At 33.8% G+C, this 20,608-nt stretch overlaps 1 protein-coding gene across 5 annotated transcripts in view; it reads right to left on the reverse strand.

The window, feature by feature from the left end:
• The window catches only part of LOC121381295 (epidermal growth factor receptor kinase substrate 8-like), a 135,965-nt gene that overhangs the window by 12,216 nt on the left and 103,141 nt on the right, over positions 1–20,608 (reverse strand). For 4 of the 5 annotated variants that reach the window (XM_041510543.1, XM_041510544.1, XM_041510546.1 and 1 more), the window contains 2 exons: positions 6,744–6,959; positions 2,966–3,070 (listed from right to left, as the gene is read on the reverse strand). In XM_041510543.1, the coding sequence (XP_041366477.1) occupies positions 2,966–3,070; positions 6,744–6,959 (321 nt within the window). The remainder of the gene's footprint in view (positions 1–2,965; positions 3,071–6,743; positions 6,960–20,608) is intronic. The other variant, XM_041510545.1, reaches the window with a different exon arrangement.

Here is a 20,608-nt window from a genome sequence, read left to right on the forward strand (position 1 = left end):
AAAACAACATTATTGAAAGTATGATACTAAAAAACCCAGCATACATGCATAAATAAAGAGTATGATTATAGAAAATAGCATAAGGCCTAAAAAAACTAAAATGTGTGTTTCAGGTGTAGGTAGGAAGCTTTTCTTTCTTTAATTCTTTTTAAAATCGAATCAAACTGATAAACCGTAAATTGGCTGAGGTCTTCTAAATCTAGTTTGCAAAAAAATCAGGGATCATGACTTTTAAAAATAGTAATAAAATTGTTACTTTGTTTTGGCTTCAAATATTTTTAGGGTTGCTACATTAAATTAGGGTAGGTCAGGAAACCGGAAACATACATATTTTTTTAGGCCTAAATAAGAGTCTGGGTACCAGAAAATTACATAAATAAGACTGACAGAAAAATAGGAATTTAATTCTAGAAAACATAATAAATAAGTTTTATTCAAGATACATAATTATAATGGCATACTAAATAAGTTTGATTCTGAAAAAGATCATAAATAAAAGAGTGATTACATAAACAGCACAAGTAATTTGATTCTACAAAACAGAATAAATAATTATTCGATTTTAGAAAACAGAATAAATAGTTTGATTCTAGAAAACAGAATAAATATAAGTTTGATTCTAGAAAACAGAATAAATAAGTTTGATTCTAGAAACAGAATAAATAATAGTTTGATTCCAGAAAACAGAATAATTAATAGTTTGATTCCAGAAAACAGAATAATTAATAGTTTGATTCTAGAAAACAGAATAATTAATAGTTTGATTCTAGAAAACAGAATACCGTAATTAATAGTTTAATTTCAGAAAAGAAGAAAAATGTTATCATTCATGCAATTTTTCTGTGGCATGCATCTGCATGTAGATATTCATTAATAAGCATGTAAATAACATGAGGGCTGTTCCAGAATCACATTGGGGTGGGAGACACTGTAATCATTATTTGATTCCAGCGAGTCAGCAGAATCTTTCCCTTTCATTCATCTGTCTCATCTATCACCCCTGCCTACCATTCTCATTTTAATATAAAAAAAACTTTCCAATTACTCACCCTACCCAGGGCTAGCTCTGCCACTTGCCAATTGCAAATTTTAGGAACAATTGGCGAATTTTATTTTAATTTGGCGAAAAAAAATTAATGCAATAACTGATATTTGCTTGAAAATTTTGCATTTATGAACATAATTTGGTGAAATGTTTTGCACACTCAGAGCTAGCCCTGCTGACCATTGCCAGATTAGCCATTTGATAATGTGTACAGAAAGTGGCTACAGTATTTAGTATTTGGCTAACAAAATTTTGTTTAAGTAACCACTGTTTAATATTTTCAAAGAAAATTCTCGACATATCTGAAAATCGGCTAACAACTAAATGCTTTCCAGTGTGAGCCCTGCCTATGCAAACATTGTTTCTCATAACAATATATTGGTGTATAAACATTGATTTTATGTCCTTTCAAGATAAATTACTGCCCTTTATTGATTGGTTGTTATAAAAGGTGCCCATTATGGCAGGTCTTGCTATATTGTAAGTGACATTTATATAAACAGGGTGTTAAATTTGGTGTCTTCTACCAACAAGTAGTTATACAAGGTCAGTGACGGGGCCACTGGGGCAGTCGCCGTGGGTGCAACATTCTGGACTGGTAGAAGGAACTCGGGGAGTGCTAACGGTCCACTGGTTAGTGGTTCAATACTCGCCTTCCTCCGGGCGCTGGCAACCCACGCTACGCCACTGATTCAATACTTGCCTTCCTCCGGGCGCTGGCAACCCACGCTACGCCACTGATTCAATACTTGCCTTCCTCCGGGCGCTGGCAACCCACGCTACGCCACTGATTCAATACTTGCCTTCCTCCGGGCGCTGGCAACCCACGCTACGCCACTGATTCAATACTTGCCTTCCTCCGGGCGCTGGCAACCCACGCTACGCCACTGATTCAATACTTGCCTTCCTCCGGGCGCTGGCAACCCACGCTACGCCACTGATTCAATACTTGCCTTCCTCCGGGCGCTGGCAACCCATGCTATGCCACTGTACAATGTTTTAGCTACTGAACAATTATACTAGGTGTTACAGGAATGTTGAACTGAAAAAATATCTGTCTGGCCTAATAGATGAGAACCAGCGAAAAACTTCATAGTCTAGCAGAATATCTACTAGTCTATTAGCCTACACACAGGCAATGGGGGAGGGGAAGTACATGTATATATTATTTAGACTTTTGATTGGAGGAATGCTTAATCTTTAGAGTTGGGGTATGGGGGGGGGGGGGCATAGGGCTGTCCCCCTGCACCTCTCCAACACCCAACCAAAGTAAAAACCAAAGTAAAAGTAAATGCTTTATTTGTTTAATCGGAAACAATCAACTAGTGATTATATTGTTTAACTCATCCATCAGAATGTTCACTTGTATTTGGCAACATGGCTTTTTTAGCCCTGGTGTCCGTTATACAGAGGTTTCATTGTAAAATCAGTTCCAAGCAGTTGTTAAATATGGTGGTATCTCGTGTGTATTACAGGTGTCCAGTATGCAGAGGTTTGAGTGTAAAATCAGTTCCAAGCAGTTGTTAAATATGGTGGTATCTCGTGTGTATTACAGGTGTCCAGTATGCAGAGGTTTGCGTGTAAAATTAGTTCCAAGAAGTTGTTATAAAAGGTGTCCATTATAGATAGGTTCATGTAAAATTACTTTCCAGTAGTTGTTAAATAAGTTGTTAATTATGGCCGTTATACATGATGTTCATTATACAGAGGTTTGAGTGTACAACGAGTCCCAAGTTGCTGTTATATAAGATGTCCATAATAGCTAGGTTCAACTGTAAAATGACTTTTCAGTAGTTGTTATACAAGGTGTTCATTGAGGTCATAACACAAGGTGTCCATTATACATAGGTTTGAGTGCAAAATTAATTCCATTAATTGTTATACAAGGTGTTAATTAGGTTTGAGTGTATGCTCTCATACTCAGCAGACTTTCTTTCCTGTAGATGGAGCGATTACGCTGGTACAGTCTGTGCTCACTGGGTTCTATCGGAGACTCGCTGAATGCTGAGGTGTGGCTCACTCTTTCTGTATCAGTACATGAACACTGAGTTGTCATGTATGTAAACAATGTACCCTAAATACCTCGGCCCAGATTTTTAAAGCTTGCCACTAAAATATCATAAAACCATTGTAGGCTATGGCATGCAACGTGGGACATCATAGCTTACGGCAGCTTTATTATACTATAGCGCTAAAGTAGCTTCGAAAATATCTAACCAGCCTCGGTTAGAGATCTGGGCCCTTATTTTCAAAGCTATCTTAGCGCTTCAAAATCGTAAAACCATTATAAGCTATGACATCACTATGGCATGTGCTGTAGTGATGTCATAGTGATCGATGGTTGTGCGATCTTGTATCACTAAGATAGCTTTGAAAATATGGGCCTTATGAACTTAAGGTGATCTTAGTGCTAAGATTGCTTCGTGGAATGGAACCCTGGTCTTAGAACTTCACAAAAAAATAAAGGCCTGCATTGAATAGAAGTCTGTTTCCTATTATAGCTTTGAGCATGTTATACTCGTGACTTATGTTGCATGACGTCAAAAGCTTATTACTACATGGCGAGAACAACAGGAAATGAGAAACAATTTTTTTTTTTCTCCTGTGAGGTAAGAGGTTGCCACACATTCAAAAAGGCTTGAAAGCCTACATTGGAAGATCACTTGAACAGAGGCTGGGTATCAGAGCGTAAACAAATAAAATAATAAAATTACAATAGAAGCCTACTTTTTTATTCAAAGATTTACGGTAGTGATATCTTGTCATAATATTATACAGTTCTAGAACCACCATCAAAGTCAACCAGCCACATTTGGTTGGCTAGACTGACTGACAGATTAGTTAAAGGAGAGGACAATTAAGGCAGTTGGCCTGGTATGCATATTCAACGATATATAATGCACTTTATTGCTTAATATCAACAAGTATAATCGTATAGTTAATTAATAAAATGGTTAAATGTGACGGCTATTATATATAATGGGCACAGCCATTTTGTACCATCTCAGTGAGTACGCCCTCTGGCAAGCTGGTGGTTACGTAATATTTAACGCGTAATGTCAGGAATGAGCCTTAGAACTAGATAAACACAATCTACCAAATTTTTGCGGGATGATATATAGTCATAAATTGCAATTTTCTGTAATAATATACATCCCAGTAAGCCAGCAATAAGTATATCCAGCACTATATACTGGTATATTATTTTTCAATACAAAATAAAATACCATTGTCAGTGGCTACACAACAAGTCGAAATAATTAACAATGTTTTGTCCATGCATTAACCTACGTACTGAAATGTTACACGGAGTGTTTTCTTAGTTAATTGGTCTATGCTGTTAGTTGCTTCTACCTGTGATTCCTGATTGGCAGGTGTGTATTTGATTGGTAACCAGATGAGCCAATTAATTGATGCTGTCTAGACACAAAAATACATACCGGTATTGTGGAATATTACCTGTCGCCCCTAAAATGGTAATGGACATGGTTTATTACAGTAAATAGTTCTGTAAAACTATTGATTAAGCAGACTTTTCCATCTAAAACCACAGAACTGACCAATAACGTAGTCCCAAAGAAAAGAAAATTATCACTTGGGTATCGTGGGTTGTCATTTTTGCTCCAACGTAGCATATCAATAGGCCTAATAGTGTACATTTTTTCTTTGGATTATTTAACAGAGAAAAATACTATAACCCCATTTTGTTCCCTTAATGCAACTTGAAATATATTTAGTTAAATAGTTTAGTATATTATTATGTCATTTACGCTGTTTTACAAGTCAGGTTGATCAAAGAGAAGCGTCTTGTCGAAAATTACTGCTTTTGTTTACACTGTACATACAGGAGATGGTCAGGAGCTGATGTCACTTCACCCCAAGCTATCCCACCGGATGTCACAGAAAAGAAACAAAATGGCTGCCCCCAGTTAGCAGTAATAATCATGTTTTTTTATATTAACTCTAAAATTACGCGTTTTTCATTTGCTAAAGTGTCAGTATGTGTTGGTGGTCCAGGTATGCATCTTTCCAACACATAAGGCTCTTGTTTGAGTTGACACTACCTTTAAGTGCAGACATCGAAACAAGTTGAGAACGGTCATTCAGGAATATTTTCACAAACATCATATGCCTAGTTTTGCTTTTAAATCTTGACTCAACCACAGTTTGGGTCACTACAAACACACTAATCCATATTCCTTAATGAAGCAAGTTTCTGTGTGATATAGTTTGTTTGTTTTTGTTTAATGACACCACTAGAGCACATTGATGTTTTATTAATCATCGGCTATTGGATGTCAAATATTTGGTAATTTTCAGTCATAGAGAGGAAATCTGCTACATTTTTTTATTAGTAGCAAGAGATCTTTTATAAAAGATATAAATATGCACCATCCCAGACAGGATAGCACATACCATGGCCTTTGATATACCAGTCATGGTGCACTGGCTGGAATGAGAAATAAACGTGATATAGATGCCAAACACTTCCAATAATTACCTTTATTACCTCATGCATTATTCTACATGACTTTTGACTGGTTAATGTTACATCAGTGTAATTCCGTCTGAGATCTTATTGTACTGCTCCATGGTTTTGTGAACTCATAAATCATGTTCTTGCCCACTGGACAGGATTATCCAGCTATTTCACGGTGCTAGAAAACTCTGTCTGACCCTAGGGCTAAATAAATCTGTCCGACCCGAGGGCTAGATGATTTCTACATACATGTGACGTCATAACTCATTTTTTACCACGATTGATGTCATAACTCATGTTTTACGACGATTGATGTCATAACTCATGTTTTACGACGATTGATGTCATAACTCATGTTTTACGACGATTGACGTCATATCTCATGTTTTACGATGATTGACGTCATAACTCATGTTTTTCAGAATTCTGTTTGCCATTTAACGTTGTATCATTGTTTTAAAAATATTTAAACAAATTAATATTTTCAACTTTATATTTATTGGTAAATTTATTTGTAGGTGAAATGTTTATGAATTGTTCTACAATAAACAAACCATAGCTTACAAAATTAAAGCTTTTGTTACTGTAATTAAATGGGCAAGACAAAGGATCAATCACCGTTGTGAGGTATAGACAAGGCAATTCCAACCCGAGGGACAAATTTGTTTTGTAAGTAAACATTTTGTCCCTTGGGTTGGAATTGCCGTATCTATACCTCTCAACGGTGATTGATTCTATTAATATTGCACTATTGCCAGTGTAAAACAGAGAATCTCCTCAGCATTGACCAATGCATACTATCGGTATGCTTGACAGAATTGTAGTGTCTTACAGATGAAGAAGAAATTTGTTTTGTTTAACGACACCACTAGAGCACATTAATTATCAGTTACTGGATGTCAAACATTTGGTAATTTTGATATATAGTCTTAGAAAGGAAACTCGCTACAATTTTCTATTAGTAGCATGGGATCTTTTATATGCACCATTCCAGACAGGATATCACATACCACGGCCTGTGATACACCATGGTCATGGTGCACTGGCTGTGATGAGAAATTGTCTTACAGATGAAGCCATAGTGCAATATACTCATGTTTACTACATTGCTATTACATCACACAATCTTCAAACATACCCCCCCCCCCCCCAAAAAAAAAAAAACTATAAAAAAAAAAAAATAATAATAATAATAATAATAATTAAACAAAAACTTACTCTTCACCACACTTTTGCTGAAAGCGGACGCCGGCTTGGAATTTTCAAACCTGTCGGGTGGATTCCGCTGAGATATTTTGATTGGTTGATTCTCCTTCACGGCAGACTGGGAGGGTTTGGGTGGTGTTCTGGGGGAGGACCGGTCCCGATTTGGAGGTGGCCGGCTGGGAAGTGCAGGGGCCGATACATTTTGTGTGTATGCATCGGCTGAATCATCTGAAAGATTAGTTTATTAGTACAGTGCCGTTTATTAGTAATGTGAGATTAAATAATGAGAATAATGGTTTTTAATAAATGTGAGAATAAAGTAATATTTTCAAGTTAGTAGTGCATCTTTGTCTGTGGGAGAAAAATGCATATGAAGGAAGGAAGAAAATGTTTTATTTAACGACACACATTTTATTTATGGTTATATGGCGTCGGACATATGGTCAAGGACTTCATGGGCTACTCTTTTTGATTAGTAGCATGGGATCTTTTATAGGCACCCTCCAACAGACAGGATAGTACATACAACAGCCTTTGTTACATCAGTTGTGCGGTACTGGCTGGAACGAGAAATAGCCCAATGGACCCACCGACGGGAATCGATCCCAGAGCGCTGTACCACTCAGCTACGTCCCGCCCCAAAAATGCATATGAAAGATTTCTTGCTGCTGATATAATGAAACCAGTCATATTTGTCCACAACAGTGTGCTTCAACTTAAGTATGACCATAAGTTGTATTTTGATCATTAGTTATGTTATAAACCACAATATCGGACACCACGGCACATTAATAAAACATAGTTTGATCTGTTTTACACTCGGGGAAATGAAGTTATCAAAAATAATTTTTAAAAAAGGAAGCACATATTTGTTTACTGACACCCCAGCACATTGTTTAATATGTATTTACTGCACATTAAATAATACTGTAAGTATGCTAACATCCCATTACATTGTTTTATATGTTTATTTACACCTCAGAATATTTACCAACACCCCAGCACTTTGTGTAATATTCATTTACCAACACCCCAGCACTTTGTGTAATATTCATTTACCAACACCCCAGCACATTGTTTAATATGTATTTATTGACACCCCAGGACTGTGTAATATTCATTTACTGACACCTCAGCACATTGTTTAATATGTATTTATTGACACCCCAGCACAATGTTTAATATGTATTTATTGACACCCCAGCACAATGTTTAATGTATTTTCTGACACCCCAGCATTGTTTAATGTGTATTTACTGACACCCCAGCACAATGTTTAATATGTATTTATTGACACCCCAGCACAATGTTTAATGTGTATTGACTGACACCCCAGCACAATGTTTAATATGTATTTACTGACACCCCAGCACATTGTTTAATATGTATTTACTGACACCCCAGCACAATGTTTAATATGTATTTATTGATACCCCAGCACATTGTTTAATATGTATTTATTGACACCCCAGCACAATGTTTAATATGTATTCATTGATACCCCAGCACAATGTTTAACATGTATTTATTGACACCCCAGCACATTGTTTAATATGTATTTATTGACACCCCAGCACATTGTTTAATATGTATTTATTGATATCCCAGCACAATGTTTAATATGTATTTATTGACACCCCAGCACAATGTTTAATATTCATTTACTGACATCACAGCAGATTGTTTAATATGTATTTATTGACACCCCAGCACATTGTTTAATATTCATTTACTGACACCCCAACACATTGTTTAATATTTATTTATTGACACCCCAGCACAATGTTTAATATTCATTTACTGACATCACAGCAGATTGTTTAATATGTATTTATTGACACCCCAGCACATTGTTTAATATTCATTTACTGACACCCCAACACATTGTTTAATATTTATTTATTGACACCCCAGCACAATGTTTAATATTCATTTACTGACATCACAGCAGATTGTTTAATATGTATTTATTGACACCCCAGCACATTGTTTAATATTCATTTACTGACACCCCAACACATTGTTTAATATTTATTTATTGACACCCCAGCACAATGTTTAATATTCATTTACTGACACCCCAGCACATTGTTTAATATGTATTTATTGACACCCCAGCACAATGTTAGATACTCATTTACTGACACCCCAGCACATTGTTTAATATGTATTTATTGACACCCCAGCACAATGTTTAATATTCATTTACTGACACCTCAGCACAATGTTTAATATTCATTTATTGACACCCCAGCACATTGTTTAATATGTATTTATTGACACCCCAGCACAATGTTTAATATGTATTTACTGACACCCCAGCACATTGTTTAATATGTATTTATTGACACCCCAGCACATTGTTTAATATTTGTTTACTGACACCTCAGCACATTGTTTAATATTTGTTTACTGACACCCCAGCACATTGTTTAATATTTATTTACTGACACCTCAGCACATTGTTTAATATTCATTTACTGATACCCAAGCACGTTGTTTAATATTTGTTTACTGACGCCCCAGCACATTGTTTAATATTTGTTTACTGATACCCCAGCACATTGTTTAGTAACTATTTACTGACATCCCAGCACATTGTTTAATATTCATTTACTGATACCCCAGCACGTTGTTTAATATTTATTTACTGACACCTCAGCACATTGTTTAATATTCATTTACTGATACCCCAGCACGTTGTTTAAAATTTGCTTACTGATACCCCAGCACATTGTTTAATATTCATTTACTGATACCCCAGCACATTGTTTAATATTTGTTTACTGACACCTCAGCACATTGTTTAATATTCATTTATTGATACCCCAGAATATTATTAAATGTTTGTTTACTGACACCCCAGCACATTGTTTAATATTCATTTACTGACACCTCAGCACATTGTTTAATATTCATTTACTGACACCCCAGCACATTGTTTAATATCAATTTACTGACAATCCAGCACATTGTTTAATATTAATTTACTGACACCTCAGCACATTGTTTAATATTAATTTACTGACACCTCAGCACATTGTTTAATATTAATTTACCGACACCCCAGCATATTGTTTAATATTCATTTACTGACACCCCAGCATATTGTTTAATATTAATTTACTAACACCCCAGCACATTGTTTAATATTAATTTACTGACACCCCAGCACATTGTTTAATCAGTGGATGGACCATTTCACACAAGAGTCTTATTTCTGTCCCATCCAGAACACACCGTTTATTGCAAATAATGTTAAAACTAAAACAATGATTCAAACATGTGTAATTTAGTCATTGTTCCTAGACCTATAGTGCTGTATCTTTACAGCTTTTGGTCTCTGCAATTTTCATACATTTTACAATTATGTGGATTTGCAAATAAACATTTTTGTGAAATGTCCTGGGTATCATGTATATGAAATGGCCTGGATATCATGTATATGAAATGGCCTGGATATCATGTATATGAAATGGCCTGAATATCAGGTATATGAAGTGGCCTGGATATCAGGTATATCAAATGGCCTGGATATCAGGTATATGAAATGGCCTAGGTATCATGTATATGAATGGGCTGGATATCATGTATATGAAATGGCCTGGATATCATGTATCGGACATGGAAATTGTAGCACACTGTACAGTGGGAGGGAGATAAATCTGACATGACTGATTTTTAAGTTTTCAGAAAGATGTCTTTTATATGCAGTTTCCCTGCAGACAGAACAGATAAAGGTCATAGCACTGATTACTATAGGAAATGAATATTTAACAACTCGTCAACACATTTTAAACTACAGCCATCGGTTGTGTAATATTTGATTAATTTGGCACTTGGGTCTAGATAAGATAGATGCTGCCACCAATTAGCCCAATGCTATATTGAGTGCTCCCCCCAAAACACTTTTCATAAAAACATTTTTAAAAATAAACCCACTGAATATGTAATTGTCTACAACATATAGGGACTATAACTTATCCATTTCACACCCATTAATATATGGATATATGCCACCTCAGGTGCAGATCCAGGATTTTTTTAATAGAGGGGTTACAAAACCAGTTGTAGTTTTTGAAAATAGAATTTAAAGCTCCTTGATAGGTGGATGGGATACTTTGCATTTTTGTGTATTCTGTAATATATGTTTCACCAAAAATAGGAAGGTGCCTGGGCCCTTTGGGCCCCTGCCTGAATCTGCTGCACCTGCACCTGCACCTTCAGTCAAATATTGTTCAAGAGATTCATAACTGCACTTATTGCCCTCCTGTCTGGCATTATTGTTTTGTGAGAGGGCCACCGGACATATTAGCAGCGAGAGATCTTTCATAGATGTGTTTTCCCATAGCACAGTGTTTAATACGTATTTATCGCACATTATCTTAGTAATAGTATGCTTGCTAACATCCCACAACACTGTTTCATATTTGTTTGTTTACACCCCAGAATATTATTAAATCTTTACCAATGTCCCATAACATTGCTTAATACATATTTGTTTAATACATATTGTTTACTGACACCCTTGTTTTTGTTTACTGACACCCTAGAATATTATTAAATCTTTACCAATGTTAATACATATTTGTTTACTGACACCCTAGAATATTATTAAATCTTTACCAATGCCCCATAACATTGCTTAATACATATTTGTTTACTGACACCCTAGAATATTATTAAATCTTTACCAATGCCCCATAACATTGCTTAATACATATTTGTTTACTGACACCCTAGAATATTATTAAATCTTTACCAATGTTAACATTGCTTAATACACCCCAGAATATTATTAAATTTTACGACACCCTAGAATATTATTAAATCTTTACCAATGCCCCATAACCATACACATTGTTTACTTAGAATATTATTAAATCTTTACCAATGCCCCATTTGTTTACATGACTGACCCCCAGAATATTATTAAATCTTTACTAATGCTCCATAACATTGCTTAATACACATTTGTTTACTGACACCCTAGAATATTATTAAATCTTTACCAATGCCCCATAACATTGCTTAATACATATTTGTTTACTGACACCCCAGAATATTATTAAATCTTTACCAATGTCCCATAACATTGCTTAATACATATTTGTTTGTTTACACCCCAGAATATTATTAAATCTTTACCAATGCCCCATAACATTGCTTAATACACATTTGTTTACTGACACCCTAGAATATTATTAAATCTTTACCAATGCCCCATAACATTGCTTAATACATATTTGTTTACTGACACCCCTAGAATATTATTAAATCTTTACCAATGCCCCATAACATTGCTTAATACATATTTGTTTACTGACACCCCAGAATATTATTAAATCTTTACCAATGCCCCATAACATTGCTTAATACATATTTGTTTACTGACACCCTAGAATATTATTAAATCTTTACCAATGCCCCATAACATTGCTTAATACATATTTGTTTACTGACACCCCAGAATATTATTAAATCTTTACCAATGTCCCATAACATTGCTTAATACATATTTGTTTGTTTACACCCCAGAATATTATTAAATCTTTACCAATGCCCCATAACATTGCTTAATACACATTTGTTTACTGACACCCTAGAATATTATTAAATCTTTACCAATGCCCCATAACATATTATTATAATCTTGTTACCAACACCCCATATTATTAAATCTTTACCAATGCTTATATACATATTAATACATATTTGTTTACTGACACCCCAGAATATTATTAAATCTTTACCAATGCCCCATAACATTGCTTAATACATATTTGTTACCAATGCCCCATATAACATTGCTTAATACATATTTGTTTACTGACATCTTTACCAATGAATATTATTAAATCTTTACACAATGCCCCAAATCTTTACCAATGTCCCATAACATTGCTTAATACATATTTGTTTACTGACACCCTAGAATATTATTAAATCTTTACCAATGCCCCATAACATTGCTTAATACACATTTGTTTACCGACACCCTAGAATATTATTAAATCTTTACCAATGCCCCATAACATTGCTTAATACATATTTGTTTTATTAAATCTTTACCAATGTTTACTGACACCCCAGAATATTATTAAATCTTTACCAATGCTCCATAACATTGCTTAATACATATTTGTTTACTGACACCCTAGAATATTATTAAATCTTTACCCCCAATATTATTAAATCTTTACCAATGTCCCATAACATTGCTTAATACATATTTGTTTGTTTACACCCCAGAATATTATTAAATCTTTACCAATGCCCCATAACATTGCTTAATACACATTTGTTTACTGACACCCTAGAATATTATTAAATCTTTACCAATGCCCCATAACATTGCTTAATACATATTTGTTTACTGACACCCCAGCATATTATTAAATCTTTACCAATGCCCCATAACATTGCTTAATACATATTTGTTTACTGACACCCTAGAATATTATTAAATCTTTACCAATGCCCCATAACATTGCTTAATACATATTTGTTTACTGACACCCCAGAATATTATTAAATCTTTACCAATGCCCCATAACATTGCTTAATACATATTTGTTTACTGACACCCCAGAATATTATTAAATCTTTACCAATGTCCCATAACATTGCTTAATACATATTTGTTTGTTTACACCCCAGAATATTATTAAATCTTTACCAATGCCCCATAACATTGCTTAATACACATTTGTTTACTGACACCCTAGAATATTATTAAATCTTTACCAATGCCCCATAACATTGCTTAATACATATTTGTTTACTGACACCCCAGAATATTATTAAATCTTTACCAATGCCCCATAACATTGCTTAATACATATTTGTTTACTGACACCCCAGAATATTATTAAATCTTTACCAATGCTCCATAACATTGCTTAATACATATTTGTTTACTGACACCCCAGAATATTATTAAATCTTTACCAATGCTCCATAACATTGCTTAATACATATTTGTTTGTTTACACCCCAGAATATTATTAAATCTTTACCAATGCTCCATAACATTGCTTAATACATATTTGTTTACTGACACCCCAGAATATTATTAAATCTTTACCAATGCCCCATAACATTGCTTAATACATATTTGTTTGTTTACACCCCAGAATATTATTAAATCTTTACCAATGCTCCATAACATTGCTTAATACATATTTGTTTACTGACACCCCAGAATATTATTAAATCTTTACCAATGCCCCATAACATTGCTTAATACATATTTGTTTGTTTACACCCCAGAATATTATTAAATCTTTACCAATGCCCCATAACATTGCTTAATACATATTTGTTTACTGACACCCCAGAATATTATTAAATCTTTACCAATGCCCCATAACATTGCTTAATACATATTTGTTTACTGACACCCCAGAATATTATTAAATCTTTACCAATGCCCCATAACATTGCTTAATACATATTTGTTTACTGACACCCCAGAATATTATTAAATCTTTACCAATGCTCCATAACACTGCTTAATACACATTTGTTTACTGACACCCCAGCAAATTTGTTTCATATTTGTTTATCAATACCCCAGTACATTGTTTAATGTTAACCGACACCCAGCAGATTGTTTACTACATTTTTCTGACAGTCCAGCAGATTGTTTAATGTTTACTGACAGTCCAGCAAATTGTGTAATAAATCCTTAATGACACTCCAGCACATTGTTTGATAAATGTTTACTGATACCCAGGCACACTGTTTCATAAATGTTTACTGACATGCATGCACGTCGTTTATTAAATGTTTACTGATACCCCAGCACACTGTTTCATAAATGTTTATTGACACTCCAGCACATTGTTTCATGTTTACTGATACCCCAGCACATTGTTTCATAAATGTTTACCGATACCCCAGCACACTGTTTCATAAATGTTTACTGATACCCCAGCACATTGTTTCATAAATGTTTACTGATACCCTAGCACATTGTTTCATAAATGTTTACCGACACCCCAGCACACTGTTTGATAAATGTTTACTGATACCCCAGCACATTGTTTCATAAATGTTTACCGATACCCCAGCACACTGTTTGATAAATGGTTACCGACACCCCAGCACATTGTTTAATAAATGATTAGTGATACCCCAGCACATTGTTTAATATTTGTTTACTGACAGTCCTGCAGATTGTTTAATAAATGTGTACCAACATTCCACCAGATGAAAAAGTCCTGCATATTGTTTATTAAATATTTACCAACAATCCTGCACATTGTTTAATAAATGGTTACTGACACCCCAGCACATTGTTTAATAAATGATTAGTGATACCCCAGCACATTGTTTAATATTTGTTTACTGACAGTCCTGCAGATTGTTTAATAAATGTGTACCAACATTCCACCAGATGAAAAAGTCCTGCATATTGTTTAATAAATGGTTACTGACACCCCAGCACATTGTTTAATAAATGATTAGTGATACCCCAGCACATTGTTTAATATTTGTTTACTGACAGTCCTGCAGATTGTTTAATAAATGTGTACCAACATTCCACCAGATAAAAAAGTCCTGCATATTGTTTATTAAATGTTTACTAACACCCCAGCACATTATTTAATAAATGTTTACCAACAGGCCAGCAGATTGTTTAATAAATGTTTACTGACACCAGAGCAGACTGAAAAGTCCAGCAATTGATCCTCTATGACATATCACACCTCAGGTGAGAACTCTACCCATCCTTTGATGTCATTTGATGAATGCTCAAACACCTTCAATGGATTCAGGCTGTTTTATGTCCTAACCAATTCCCCACAAATGTCTATCGGGAAAATGTATTTATAAGACCACTTGCTTCTTCTCCAGCGCGCGCGCGCTCTCTCTCTCTCTCTCTCTCTCTCTCTCTCTCTCTCTCTCTCTCTCTCTCTCTCTCTCTCTCTCTCTCTCTCTCTCTCTCTCTCTCTCTCTCTCTCTCTCTCTCTCTCTCTCTCTCTCTCTCCACTCTATCTCGGTAAATAAAATGTGTTGTCTGTCGTTAAATAAAATATTCCTTTCTTCCTGTCTGTCTCTCTCTCTCTCTAATGAAAATGTACTGAGGTAAACAAATATTCATTTCCTTCTCAAAAATACAAGAAGTTACTTTTGACCATATTTAATGGTTAATGAAGTAGCATATCGGCTTTATCCTGTGAAGGTAAGAATGAGAAATTTCCCATTCAGTCTGAACAGGAAAAGCCGATATCCTACGTCATTAACTAGTTAGTATTTTTATCCTGCAGTACATAAACATTAAGGGGACAAGCTAATATTTCAGTTATTTCACCTACATTGTACGATGACCTAGATTTCAACTGAGCAATTTTGTACTGCATCCATGCATGTGACATCACATGAGTGACATCACACGAGTGACATCACGTGAGTGACGCCAGAAATCACAATCTGCTAGTATAGGTTTATGACTTTCCTATAATCGGTCATCATAATTGGGCAACCGAAACAGTGGTTGCAGGATAAAACAAAATAAAGTTATAATGTGCACAAACCTCTAATTGTTAGGTGTTCTACTTCTAAACATATGTACCATGCAAACACACAAAATAAAGTTATAATGTGCAAAAACCTCTAATTGTTAGGTGTTCTACTTCTAAACATATGTACCATGCAAACACACAAAATAAAGTTATAATGTGCACAAACCTCTAATTGTTAGGTGTTCTACTTCTAAACATATGTACCATGCAAACACACAAAAAAAGCAGTTTGTACTATATGTACTACTTCTACTACTACTACTACTACTAAAAAAACACTTAATTATGAAATATGTTCTTTGTACAAATATTAAATGTTAGCTCAATAAACTAATTATAAATGGTAGCTCTATAGCTATTTTGGAATATTGATGTGTTGTTAAGATTGTAACATAATTATGTTCCAGGGCCGTACCTTGCAGGGGGAGGGGGTAGTTGCTTCTCCAAAAAAAAAATTAAAAAAAAAATTAACCTTTTTGTTTAGCTGGAGAAGAAATCTTTACTGTATTCTGACTTTTTTTTTTTTTAATTATTGCCCTCACCCCTTAGTTAGTTTTAGCTCGGTACAGCCCTGATGTTTCAGTCAGAACCCAAACCTGCTAACTGCTGATGCACTCCTTGGCCAATTCAGTAAATCATACCTTGAATATACACCAGTTGGTGACATACAGTAAACTGGTTTTGTTTAATAACACCACTAGAGCACATTCATTTATTTATCATCCACTATTGGATGTCAAAAATGACTTTCCAATAGTTGTTAATTAAGATATTTATACAAAGTGTCCATTATATAAAGGTTTGAGTGTAAAATGAGTTTCAAGTAGTTGTTATATAAGGTGATCATTATGGATAGGTTTGGCTGTAAAATTACTTTCCTCCACTTGTTATACAAAGTGTTAATTAAGGTTGTTATACAAAGTGTCCATTATACAGAGGTTTGAGTATAAAATGAGTCCCAGGTATATGTTATATGAGGTATTCATTATAGATAGGGTTGGCTATAAAATGACTTTCCTCAAGTCGTTAATTAAGGTCATTATACAAGGTGTCCATTAAACAGAGGTTTGAGTATAAAATGAGTCCCAGGTATATGTTATATGAGGTATTCATTATAGATAGGGTTGGCTATAAAATGACTTTCCTCAAGTTGTTATACAAGGTGTTAATTAAGGTCATTATACAAGGTGTCCATTATACAGAGGTTTGAGTGTATGTTCTCCTACTCAGCAGGCTTTCTTTCCTGTAGATGGAGAGAGTACGCTGGTACAGTCTGTGTTCATTGGGTTCTATCGGAGACGAGCTGAATTCCAACACGTGACTTTCTGTATCAGTACATGAACACAGAGTTAAAGAGCACATTATTAAATAATCATTGGCTATTGCATGTGAAACATTTGGTAATTCTGACATATAATCTTAGATAGGAAGCCTGCTATATTTGTTCATTAGTAGCAAGGGATCTTTTATATGCACCATTCCACAGACAGGACAGCACATAACATGGCCTTTGATATACCAGTCGTGTAAAAATCATCATGATAGTCACACCTGATCTGTAACATATGATACACTCATCCTGTAGCATGTCACCTGCTCTTGCAGTCAACTGGAGGTTTTAAATATTTAAATTCATCTTTTGGTTTCACATTTCAAATACAAAATCCACCAATTGTTTGCATATCTTTAGATTTGATATCCAGTCAACAGATAGCTGTATATTCCATATATAGCGCTATATATAGCAAACACCAACACTGAAATCAACTCTACATTCTATTTAAAATCCATAATCTATAGAATTAATTTGCCTTTCTACTTAAAATTCATAATCAATAGAAAAGGTTTGCCAGACTTTCTATTTAAAATTCATAATCAATAGAAAAGGTTTGCCAGACTTTCTATTTAAAATTCATAATCAATAGAAAAGGTTTGCCAGACTTTCTATTTAAAATTCATAATCAATAGAAAAGGTTTGTCAGACTTTCTATTTAAAATCCATAATCTAAAGAATTAGGCTTGCCCAATTTTCTATTTAAAAATTGTAATCTAAAGAATTAAGTTTGTCTTTCTTTTTAAAATCCATAATTTTATAGAATTTGGTTTGCATGCTTTTTTATTTTAAATGTATAAGCTATAGAATTAGGTTTGTCTAACTTTCTATTTAAAAAACATAATCTAAAGAATTAGTTTTGCAAGGCTGTTTACAATTTATATCTTAAAAAATTTGGTTTGTCCGACTATTTAAAATCCATAATCTATAGAATTAGGTTTGCCAGACTTTTTATTTAAAATCCATACTCTACAGAATAAGGCTTGGCTGACTTTCTATTTAAAAGACATAATCTAAATAATTAAGTTTGCTTTTTGTTTAAAATCCATCATTTATATAATTTGATTTGTCCAACTTTCTGTTTAAATTCATATAAGAAATTAGGTTTGCCAGACTTTCTATTTAAAAACTTCATATCTCAAGAATTAGGTTTGGCAGACTGTTTAAAATCCATAATCTATAGCATTAAGTTTGCTATTTATAATCCATAATCTAAATAATTATGTTTTCCAGACTTTCCATTTAAAATCCATAATCTAAAACCCTTAATTTAAAGACTTTCTATTTAAAATCAACAATATAAAGAATTGGGTTTCCCTATTTAAATCTATAACTTAAAAAAATTAAATTTACCTGACTTTCTATTTAATGAACTACTTGTGTCTAGGTTTGCTGGGTGCTGTTTTATGAGGCAATCTTAGCACTAAGATTACCTTATGCACTAAAGGTTATCTTAGCAATAAGAATGCTTCATAAAACGGGGCTAGGTACTTTCAATTTTAAACTGACAATTTACACACTGTTAGTCCATCTTTTCAATTTCATACGAAATGTACAGACAAATCAACATCCAGAAACGTCTATGTATGTAATGGTAATATCTCATTTAAAAAGATCCTAGTTCTAATCAAAATCATACCCATCTGTTTCATTTTTTTTGCTTATTACATACTATTCATGACGATTTCTGGAATCTGGAAGCTGAAAACTTGCAATATGATGACCTATTACTCTATATAAATAACAGACGTAACAAACATTTGCCATTTGCTTGCTATAGATCAGATGAAACATTTGCATTTTTTTGTTTGTTTTAATAGTACCTTTTGGATTCCCAAACACTGACAGTTAAATACACAAATAATTAAGACAGTAATTTTGTCTCAATTACTCCTAAAATATTTCCTGGATACTAGTGAAACGGACAGAAAAAAACAAACATTGGACAGACCAGACACAATTTTTTCTCAGATTTCCAAAAATAACTAGCAAAAAATTAGAATGAAAATTGGGAAATTAGAAATAGTATTGTTCTAATGTTATTTACAATTAAACAGCTAGCATAAAAATACTGATTACACCTTTATGTAATAATTATTACACCTTCCTGGTGTAATCCCACACCTGTTGGGTATAATGGTTACACATAGAAGGGCTACAAATGTTTAAACATTTCTGTGTTTGTATCGTATTATTTTATTAAAAAATAAACTTGTTCATCTATAAAGGCAACTTGTTGGTGTTTATTATACCTTTTTGAACTTAGTAATAAAAGTTTGTTTTCTTTAACGACACCACTAGAGCACATCGGCTACTGGATGTCAAACATTTGTTAAAGATATCTTTTATATGCACTTTCCCACAGACAGGAAAGCACATACAATATATATATATATATATATATATATATATATATATATATATATATATAGTTGGGTGCACTGGTTGGAATGAAAAAAAAAGACAATCAGTTGAATGGATCCACTGAGGTGGGAACTTAGTAACAGATCATCATAATGCAAACAGAGTTCCCGGAACTCAGATTTCATTCCCGGGATTTTCATAAATCGAGTGTAATAAACAACAACAAAACAAAACTGGTTGGGTACAATTTTAATTAGTTCGGTGTAGTGGTTAAGCAATCGGTTGTCATGCATGTCCCATTTCAGTCCAAACATCCATTTTAAAATTTAAATAAAAATACAAACAATTTTGTCTGAATATAAATATTGCTTTTATTAATAGTAATAATACATGTGGTAACCGTTTCATATATAAATATATGTATATATTTGTCTCAAATTTCCGTCTCTATATCGTTTTAATATGCGCCACTCATAGCTTTACAGCATTGATCATTGGAAAAGGCAGTATGGTCAACAGGGGGAATTGTTAAAAGTGCCGAGGGAATTAACTGTCATATTTATCATTTCTTACTAGTCTTCTGATGTGTCCCAATTGCATATTGTAAATACTCATGCAAAAAAGGTACAATGAATTTTGACAATTTTGTA

This window comes from Gigantopelta aegis, chromosome 9, assembly GCF_016097555.1.
Source record: "Gigantopelta aegis isolate Gae_Host chromosome 9, Gae_host_genome, whole genome shotgun sequence".
NCBI lineage: Eukaryota > Metazoa > Mollusca > Gastropoda > Neomphalida > Peltospiridae > Gigantopelta > Gigantopelta aegis.